The sequence below is a fragment of the Myotis daubentonii genome, chromosome 16 (genome assembly GCF_963259705.1).
Source record: "Myotis daubentonii chromosome 16, mMyoDau2.1, whole genome shotgun sequence".
In the NCBI taxonomy this organism is placed as follows: domain Eukaryota; kingdom Metazoa; phylum Chordata; class Mammalia; order Chiroptera; family Vespertilionidae; genus Myotis; species Myotis daubentonii.
This window is the reverse complement of record NC_081855.1, coordinates 20456300-20467349: the sequence shown is the minus strand read 5'-3', so window position 1 is coordinate 20467349 and position 11050 is coordinate 20456300. Positions and strand designations below refer to the sequence as shown.

The following is an 11050-nucleotide window of genomic DNA, read 5'->3' as shown; positions in this document are numbered from 1 at the left end:
TTGAAATATTAATGTTTGTTGCATGTAACATTATTATACTTAAAATCATTTTTCTTGAAATATTAAAAAAAAAAGAATTAGTATACCAAAATGACCAGAGCCAAATGAAAAGAGAAGAAAGTAGTTAATCTGTCTCAAATGCCTATAATTCTATATCCTCTGATTTTCCTTTACCAAAGCCTATGCCACTAGAGGGCCCTTGCATCTTCAAGACCTCTCTCTCTCCAGGCTCACCTCCTACCCTTATTTATACACATGCTCACAGTAACCTACCCCAAATAAACGTTTACACATGTTCACACTCTTGACTGTCTTGTCTATCATGCTCTTTTCCTTCTCCACTAATTTCTTACTGCTTCCTTCCTTACCTCCTTAATCTTTTGAAACTTGGCTTCTATCCACACCACTCTACTCAAAGGATCTCCATCACAGTGATAAAACCACCCACTGCAATTACCCTTCTTTAACCTTCAAGGTCCTCAACCTCTCTGCATTGTCCAGCTCTTAATCAGTCCATTCTTGAAATTCTCTTGATTTTCTTGAAATTCTTTCCTCTCTGTACTCCAGGTGTTTTTCCTACCTTTCTACAGCTAACTTTCTTACAGCCTACTCTGACTACCCATTCTCTAAAAGAAGTTTGCAAGGTTCAGACCTAGAACGGAACTCTTTCTAAACTTCCTTTCTTGGAGGTCTCAAGCATACCCATACTTTACTATCACCTCTATGTAGATGGCTCCAAGTCTCTCTCAAGAGCTCCTGTTGGAAGGATAACCAACTGGTACTACAAACTCAACAAAGCCAAAATTAAACTTAACATCTCCTTTAAATCAAACTCCTCTTCCTGCTTCCATTTTAATTGTTTTATAAGTACCGCGCACTAACCGATTGCGCCACTGGAGCTCCTCCATTTTAATTGTTATCCAAATCTGAAAGCTCTGGGTTATCATGCATAGGCTATGATAATCCACTTACAATAGTATGGCAATTACATAAAACACTTAGGAATAAACTGAACAAAAATATGCAAGACCCGCACACTGAAACTATAAGACACTGCTGACAAAATAAAGACAACCTAAATATAGTCAGCCCTCTTGTATCCTTGGATTTTGTATGCATGGATTCAACCAACCATGGATCAAAAAATATTCAAGGGGGAAAAAAAATCCCTTATCTCTATGGGTCAGTTCTGATCTCTGCTCTTCCTTTCTCTCCCCTTCTCTTCCTTTCTTCTATTCTTCCACCCCTCCTCCTATCATCTACTCTTCCTCCAATGGCACCTCCTCTCTCCCACCCTCCCTCCCCTAACACTTTGCTCAAACACATATATACACTTTATCTTTTATACTGTATTTTTACTGTACCTTTTCTATATTTAGATATGATTAAATACACAAATACCACTGTGTTACAATAACCTACGGTATTCAGTACAGTAACATGCTATACAGGTTCATAGCCTAGCAGCAATAGGCTAGACTATATATAGCATCTAGGTTTGTGTAAGTGCAATCTATGATGTTCACACAATGACGAATTCACCTAACAACACATTTCTCAGAACACATCCTCAATAAGCAGCACATGACTGTAATGGAGTACTTCTTAGCCATAAAACATACTACATCAAAATCAATATGCTAAGTGAAAAAAGCCAGACACAAAAGACTACATACTGTATAATCCCACATGAAACTGTAGAGAAGGCAAACTATGGTGATAGATCGTAAACCAGTGGTTGCCAGAGACCAGGGGAACGGGATAGGCTGTAAAGAAGTTCAAGGAAATTTTTTAAGATTATAGAAATGTTCCATATGATGACTGTGGTGGTGGTTACACTACTATAAATATTTGTCAACTGTATTTGACATCTTTCTCTTTCTGAACACCATCACACCAACATTTCCTGGAAGCCTTAGCATCATTCACACACGTAACCAGTCACCCTTCTCATCCTTCCTCTCTCCATTCCATTCTATGTATATCAAGATTAATCTTCCTAAAACACAGCTCAACTAACCAAACAACTTCAGGTTCTTCACTGTCTACAAAAGTACCAGTTTCCTACTGCAGCACTCCTAAAGTTTCTTGAAGGCAGGAAATGTCTTATTTATCTTTATATTTCATTGGCAGTACTTCAAACTGTGTGGCATGGTCTTTCAGTATACTACACACAGAATTTTAGAAGCCTTCTGACTTAATAGGCCAAATTATATGATACTGGCTACTGAAAAATGCCCTCCCCCCCCCCCCCATTATATCCATAATTTCTGGAACCTTGACTATTACCATATATGGCAAAAAATGGGGGCAGGTGACTATGTTAGATGGGAGGTTATGCTGGATTATATGGGTAGGCCCTATCCTAGCAGAGGAAAATTTGACGCAGAGGAAAAGACAGAACAGAGATATTTCAGGATGCTGGCCTTGAAGATGAGGGAGATATGGCCACAAGCCAGAATGCCAACAGCCACAAGAAGCTAGAAGAAGCAAGAGACATTCTCTCCTAGAGCATGGCTCTAGTGACACTCTGATTTCAAACCAGTAACACTCATTTTAGCCTTCTGATTTCCAGAATCATGAGAGAATACTTTTCTGCTGTTTTAAACCACCCAGTTTGTGGAAATTTGTTACAGCAGCCATAAGAAACTAATACCTCTACACTTATAAAAAAATTCTTTATAGTAAAATACTTTAAAGCCCCAGCAGCTTCTTTCTGGATTAGTGTCAATAACAAAGTTTTATAAACAAAATATAGTTTCTTGTAATATTTTGCAAGCAAAAGAGGAATACTTTTAATATCTCCAATAGCAGTTAATTCTTCATTATCTCAAGGTCTAACTAACATATTCAAAGTAGCACAGTATTTAAATAGAATTTACTTAGGTTAAGTGGGTTGCTTAAAAATCACACAATTAACAAGAGACTAATTTAAGATTTAAGATCGTAAGCCAAAGCCCATGTTCATCCCAATTTATTATGCTGCCTAATATTTGCTCCAATGTCAGGAAATCAAATAAATATTAATTCATGAATCCTGGAATTAAATGTGTTCTTTCCATTCCCCATCCTAAATGCAATTTCTACTCTCCTCTTCCTACTCCCATTTTAATCCACACTGTATCCACAAAGTATTTTTATTTTATTACTACAGGCCCGGTGCACAAAAATTTGTGCACTCGGGGGGGGGGGGGGGGGGGTGTCCCTCAGCCCGACCTATGCCCTCTTGCAGTTTGGGACCGCTCAGAGGATGTCCACCTGCTGGTTTAGGCCCGCTCCCTGGGGGGGAATTGGGCCCAAGCTGGCAGTCAGACATCCCTCTGGCAGCCCGGCAGCCCTCAGGGGATGTCCACTTGCCAGCGGGGAGCAAACCTAAGCTGTAGTTGGACATCCTTAGTGCTGCTGAGGAGGCGGGAGAGGCTCCCGCCACCAGCGCTGTGCTGGCAACCATCAGCCTGGCTTGTGGCTGAGCAGAGCTCCCCCTGTGGGAGCACACTGACCACCAGGGGGCAGCTCCTGCATTGAGCGTCTGCCCCCTGGTGGTCAGTGTGTGTCATAGTGACCAGTCATTCCCAGTCATTTTGCTGTTAGGGTCAGTTTGCATATTACCCTTTTATTATATAGGATTATTTTGTTAATCTTCACCTGAGGATAATTTTCCCAATGATTTTTGAGAGTGGAAGGAGGGAGGGAGGGTAGAAGGGTTGCCTCCTGCATGCACCCCAACCAGAGCTGGGGATCAAGCCTTCAACCCAGGTAGATGCCCTTGACCAGGAATGGAACTCACAACCCTTCTGTGCATGGGCCCACGCTCTAACTGTAACTGGACAAACAAGGGGTCCGGGCTGTCTGTCACTACTTGAGCCAATTAAGCAGAGTCAGGGTTGAATCATATATGAGGGTTTATTCCAATAATGCCAGCAGGATGGGAGAGCAGCAGGTCATCCACAAAAATCTGCTCTGCATCCCCCAACCCCCCACCACCATAAACCAACTGCTTATATTGGACAGGACAAAGATTACATGATGAGGTAGGCAATGCAGGCTGGGTCGGGACTCTATTGTTTGGGCAACAAGGTTGTTAATCTTTCCATGATAATAGGCTGTTCTTGAATGAGAATGGATGGAATTCCAAGGTTGACTCCCAGGTCCGAGGGGCGTACAACTCCCAGCCAGGTTAGAATGTCCTTTCTTTAATCAGAACAAGGTAATCATGGTTAAAAGAGCATGATTACTATACCTTATAACTGTAGCTAGTCCCCAATATTCTACTTTTGCCCCTAACATAACTACTGAGCCATACCGACCAGGGTCACTAAGTCTTTTTAGATTAACAAAATCCTAATATTTCCTTTCTGTAGACTTGTATAGTTCTTACATCCAAGTCCCGGTTTTAGCAGTGAATTAGTGGTTTGTATAATTCCTTAATGACTACCTGACTATCCCTACTCTGCTCTATGTCTATTAGGTAAAAGAAAATAATTCTAAAAGCTGTGATAGAATCCTATTTTGAGAACTACAAGAATAATTTTTGTTTCAGACATATATTAGGGTCTTCCACATAACAATATCTCTTAAAGTATCATCTCCCTAAAATACAGTATCTTCCTTGTTGGCATTGGAATAGATAAGCTCCTCATGGTAATGAATTACTACCACTGCTACTTTTCTAAATCTGTCATAAGGCAGATGAAATTTTTCTTTCACTGGGGTTACTGAATACTCATTAACCAAGAGGGCTAAATATAGAAAATTGTTTAATGGAGAAAAAGAAATAAGTGGATGTATTTGCTATTGAGAACTCAAGTTCACATATTGTAATGAAAAGAAGGAAAGGGGAAAGAAAAGGTAGCAATACCATCTGGAGGAGAGTGAAAAGGGATAGTAAAGGTCACAGATAGTCCTCCCAGTCTGCACTCTCCCACTTCACGCACACGCACAGTTTGGATATTATTAAAAACTAGTGCCCTGGTGCACAGATTCGTGCACATTGAAAGGAAATGAATTAGAGGGTAGCAGGCAGGACAGGACTGGGTGAGATGGGCCAGACATGCCCTAGAGCCAACCCCCCATGGTCCTTCCCCAGCCGGCCACACCTGGGGCGGGGCCCATCAGGGGGGTTGGGGCTCCGTACCCTGTCACGCACCGAGCAGAGTCGATCAGGAGGTTGGGGAGCTCTCCCCTGTCACGCACAGAGCAGGGCCAATCAGGAGGTTGGGGCGCTGCCCCCTGTCATGCACAGAGCAAGGCCCATCAGGGGGGTTGGGGCTCCGTACCCTGTCACGCACAGAGCAGGGCGGATCAGGGGGTTGGGGCGCCGCACCCTGTCACACTCAGGGCAGGGCCGATGGGGAGGTTATAGCTCTACCCCGTCACACACAGAGCAGGGCCCATAGGGGGGGTTGGGGCACCACCCTCTATCACCCACAGAGCAGGGCCGGTCAGCGGGTTGGGGCACCGCCACTGACACAATCAGGGCAGGGCCAATGGGGAGATTATGGCTCTACCCCGTCACACACAGAGCAGGGTCTGTGGGGGGCGGTTGGGGTGCTGCACCCTGTCACACACAGAGCCGCAGGGCGATCAGGGGGTTGGGGAGCTCCCCCCTATCAGGCACAGAGCAGGGCTGATCAGGGGGTTGGGGCGCCTTCCCCTGTCACGAACAGAGCAGGGCGGATAGGGAGGTTGTGGCCCCGCCCCCTGTCACACACAGCCGCAGGGCGAGCAGGGGGTTTGGGCGCTGCCCCCTGTCACGCTGATCCCGGTGCCACGAGACCTCGCGGCTCCGCTGATCCTGGTGCTGGGAGGCATATTACCCTTTTACTATATAGGATAGAGGCCTGGTGCACGGATGGGGGCCAGCTGGTTTGCCCTGAAGGGTGTCCTGGATCAGGGTGGGGGTCCCCATGGGGTGCCTGGCCAGCCTGGATGAGGGGATGATGGCTGTTTGCAGCTGGTCACACACCCTTCAGGGTGGGGGTCCCTACTGGGGTGCCTGGCCAGTCTGGGTGAGGGGCTGAGGGCTATTTTCAGGCTGGTGGGTGACTGAAGCTCCCAACTGCTCCTTTTTTCTTTTTTTATTCTGGGCCAGCTTTAGCTCTGAGGCTTGGCTCTAGCTCTTAGGCCTCGACTGCTGAAAGCAGGTATCTGGTTTGTTTGGGTTCTATAATCGAAACACTGTTTCAACTCCAGCTCTGAGATCCCGGCTGGCTGAAAGCAAGTTTCTGGGGTTTTGTTTAGCTTCTATATTTGTAACAATGTTTCAAACTGCAAGCTCAGAGGCCAGCAAGGCAGGCAGGGAATGTTGGAGTCCTCCATCACTGAAGCAAGCAAGCCTCATGTTCGCTTCAAGCTGCCGGCCGCCATCTTGGCTGGCAGTTAATTTGCATATCGCCCTGATTAGCCAATGGGAAGGGTAGCGGACGTACAGCTAATTACCATGTTTCTCTTTTATTAGATAGGATAATAAAGAGGGAATATGCTAATTGACCCTCACGCCATTGCAAAGATGGGGCACCCACAGCCAATAAGGAGGGAATATGCTAATTGACTGCCCCGCCCTCAAAGATGGTGGCGCCCACAGCCACAAGATGGCTGGCAGGGAAGGGCAGTTGTGGGCGATCAGGCCAGCAGGGGAGGGCAGTTAGGGGTGACCAGGCCAGCAGGGGAGGGGAGTTGGGGACGATCAGGCTGGCAGGGGAGTGGTTAGGGGGTAATCAGGCTGGCAGGCAGAAGCAGTTAGGGGCAATCAGGCAGGCGAGCGGTTGGGAGCCAGCAGTCCGGGATTGTGAGAGGGATGCCCGACTGCTGGGATCGGGTCTAAACCGGCAGGGATCGGGTCTAAATCAGCAGTCGGACATCCCCCAACGGGTCCCAGATTAGAGATGGTGCAGGCTGGGCTGAGGGACAACCCCCCCTTCCAGTGCACAAATTTCATGCACCGGGCCTCTAGTATACAGATAAGATGGTACTAAGAGATATTTCATATTATGACTTTTCACCATTTAAAGTGTCTAGCATTTCATAACTTGACTGCTCTGACAAAGTCCAAAAGCCATTATTTAACCAAAGTTTGCTTAAAAAAAAAACAAAAAACTACTTTGGGTTTCTGGTGAAGATGGAGGCGTAGGTAAACATGGTAGCCATTTCAACATGCCTCAGACAATTCTAGTCATGTCACTATCTTGGCTGACACCTTTCATCAGCCTCACCCCATGGCTCAGAGTAAAATCCAAATGCTTCACCAATTCTTTCATAATCAGCCCTTAACATACTTTTCCAGCCTCATATCCTTCCATCAAGAACAGTGACCTCTTCCCACTACCATCTCTCCTATGTCCAAAAGAGGCTTATTTTCCAAAGCCCAGCTCCAATGCTTGCAGCAAAGACCTTCCCTGACCACCCAATGCTCCCTACCACTTCCATAAAACAATCCCTTCCTATTCTGAATTCTCAAAGTAACTCCGAAGCATTTTTCACTGTCCACCACACAATATAGTTTCTTATGCACATACTTTTCACTTTCCCCTCCTAGACTGCAGAGTTGCCTGTGAATAGACTCTAGGTCTAGCTATTCTTGTTTGTTTGTTAATACTCACCTGAGGATGTTTTCCCATTGATTTTTAGGGAGAGTGGAAGAGAGTGGAGACAGAAACATCGATGTGAAAGAAACACATCGACTGGCTGCATCCAGCACAAGCCCCAACCAGGGTCAGGACCAGGGAGGAGCCCGCAACCAAGGTACGTGCCCTTGACCGGGATCTAACCTGGGACCCTTTGATCTGCAGGCCAATGCTCTATCCACTGAGCCAAACCAGCTAGCTGGCTATTCATTTTTAACCACCCACTACTTCTCCCTCCATCCCCACTCCATGCTCATCCCATCCTCCACCCAACAATGCCTCACTAGGTGGAATTCAATAGATACCTAGTTCCTTGGCCTACTCAGATTCAACAAGAGATATTAAGGACATAGCTGTTTCTCATTTTGTTGGGCATGACTTGTAAATCATAATATCTTAACTACAACAACTCAACTTGCCAGTGACTGAACCCTGCATATCTCGACAATGATTCCATAGCTCTACTCTGGCACATCAACAGTCACTGCAGTGAATAGATAAACTTTCTTTGGGACAAAAAAAAAAAAATCCTCAAGGAGAAGGCTAAAAACTATTGCTTGTGACAGAAACGAAAAAAAGGGAAGGCAGAGAAAAGAAAGACGTGGTATAGAAAGGGATAGTGCTGGAAGGTATCCAGACTATGCAATGGCATGGGACATTTGTTGAATGAATAAAATAATAAAGAGATAATTCTGATTAAAGTACAACTAGCAGCACTAAACAAGTAACAATCCAGCAAAGCATTTTTCTAGTGAATCTTGCCTTCCTCTGCATAAAAAGCACCTTCTGTTTAATGAGCTAACTGGACTAAAATGCCCTACTCAATTCTTCCTAGTCAACGTTTGCAACATGGTTTCCAAAGAGCTTACATCAGAAGAGGCCAGGAAATTAGGACACAAAAATGGTAAAAGAAAACTGTGAAGTCAGAATCTCATGACTGTGCTTACCTATCTATCCTCCCTTTTAAATTGAACCCTGAAAGGATGTTTTGTTTAAGATGCATACACCACTGGCTATGTTACCCTAACTCTAACGCGCACGTGAAGGCACTTGCAGGGTAACCATCAGCATACTCGCCCGGTGTGAGCTTCTCATGGCTGGAGCCTGACTTCAAAGCACACCACACATGCTCAGTAAAACTGCTGAATGAAAAACCAGCTGCTCTCCACAATTTCAACCTTTATAATGTATCCCGAAAACACCAACTTCTATTCTCGTCCTAGTATAACAGTACTGGACTACCTACCCGTCACCACACAATAAGGCCTCCTGAACCTTTCTACCCCACCTCACTGCTCTGAGCTACAAGCTTTGCTGGCTGCTTAGGGCTAAGGTTACACAACATTCTGTTATTTACCCAAAAACTAGCTTCATGGAATGTAGCTTTCTTTCTGCTTTTATTCCTCCACTGCTTTCATACAATATGTATCTGATGATTCCCCCTCCAGGGAGGTCTAACATGCTAAAAAAAGAGCTAAGATAAAAACTGGGAGGGGCTGGGTGGAGGGGGGAAGAGGGGTGGGATGGGGGGCATCTGTAATACTGTCAATAATTTTTAAAAGTTATTTATTTGGTTAATCCTAATCCAAGGATATTTTTCCATTGATTTTTAGAGAGAGTGGAGGAGGAGAGACAGAGATACATCGATATGAGAGAGACACATCCAAGCTGATATAATGGTCTTAAATTTTCTAGTAAAGGACCAACCACCCTTCTTTAGGAGAAGAAGGGTGGTTGGTCCTTTACTAGAGAGAGACACATCAATTAGCTGCCTCCCCCAGGCACGGGGCGCGGCGGGTGTCACGGGGCGCGGCGGGTGTCGGGAGCCTTCCTCTTCCGCTATTCCTATGGCAAGACCCCCGCCCTGGACGCGGGGGACACATCAATTAGCTGCCTCCAACCAGGGCCTTGCATCAAGCCTACAACTGAGGTATGTGCCCTTGACTGGAATCAAACCCTTCAGTCTGCGGGCTGATGCTCTATCCACTGAGCCAAACAAGCTCGGCTTAATTAATTTTTTTTAAAAAACTGGGTGCCAGCCCCAGCTCTCTATCCTTTTAACTATACAGTGCAAATAGCACACATGCCAGGCCTCCTCCACCTTGTTCTGAAGTCTAGTCCAAATGAGAAAAGCCTGCAAACTGTCCCGTGCCACCCAAAGGTAAGATGCGTTCAGACAGCCCTGGCCAGGCAGCTCAGTTGGTTGGAGCGCCCTCAGTGCACCAGTGGGTTGCGGATTCCATTCCCGGTCAGGGCACATACCCAGGTTCCATCCCTGGTCGGGGTGGTGCGTGCGTGCGGATGTGGTGGATGCTTCTCTCACATCGATGTTCTCCCCTCCCCACTTCTCCCTCCCTCTCTAGAATCAACAGAAATATGTCCTCGGGTGAGGATTAAAAAAAAAAAAAAAGAAAAAAGGTGCGTTCAGACAAAGCTTAACTCAAAACCAACACGACAGGTCGTGACCAGCACCTTGCAGTCACTCAATAAATAAGTCAGATAAGGAGTATTTCCCTCCAATAACGGGATGGAACAGGAGAAGCACACTGGCCAGGTCCCAGGGTCCCTGGCAGGTACCTCACATCTGGGCCTCCCCCCTCCAGCCCCCCAGGTACACTATGGCTGTGACAATGAAGGATTCTAATAATGTTTCGTTCAGGGAGGTAGGCCCTAAGAGGCCAACTGCCTCTACCTGCAGGTCATAGGACGGCACCAGACAGAGGCTCAGGGCGAGACAGAAGCCAGGGAGCACACCCCTCTCCCTCCCACGCACGCCCCCCGCCGCGCACAGCAGTGAAGCCGGAGAAAGGATCGCAGCCGCGGACGCCGGGCTGCCGGCGAGTCCGCAGACCACAGCGCGTGCCCGCTCGGCGCGCCGGCCAGTTACAACCCCGGCTCTCGCCACCCCTCACCCCGAGAAGAGTCCGCGGCTCCTCCGCAGGCGAGGCATGTACCCCTCCCGGATGCGGGACATGCCAGGACAGCAGTTTCGATTTCCTAAGGAGAAGGGTTACTTCCCCCGCCGTCCCAGCACCGCGGGGCAATCCAAGAAGCCGCCCGGCCGCCCTCGGGACCCAGCGGCTGCACTCAGTTCCGGCAGGGGACCTCCCGACCCGGCTCCGCAGCCCGCCGGGGTCCCGTGGGGTCCCGTGGGGTCCCATGGGGTCCCGGAGCGCTGGAGGGGCGTTGCCATAGGAATAGCGCTCAAGACCCCCGCCCTGGACGCGGGGGACGGGCGGAAGAGGAAGGCTCGCGACACCTGCCGCGCCCCGTGCGACCACGTCCCGCCGTTCCCTCTCGGGGCTGCTGCGCACAGCCCGCAGCGCCCCCACAGCTCCCGCGCTGTCCCGCGCGGCTCCACAAAAACCCTACCTTCCGCCATGTCGGCCCGGCCCGGCCCTGCCTGCAGCCTCGCGAGAAGTGCGCCG

General features: G+C 47.5%; 1 protein-coding gene across 1 annotated transcript in view; it reads right to left on the bottom strand.

Annotated features, from left to right (window-relative positions):
• ANKFY1 (ankyrin repeat and FYVE domain containing 1) overlaps positions 1–11050 on the bottom strand; it is a 68966-nt gene extending 57916 nt beyond the window's left edge. Inside the window, exon 1 of the mRNA XM_059669040.1 lies at positions 10995–11050. Within this exon, the coding sequence (XP_059525023.1) occupies positions 10995–11004 (10 nt within the window). The 5' untranslated portion in view covers positions 11005–11050. The remainder of the gene's footprint in view (positions 1–10994) is intronic.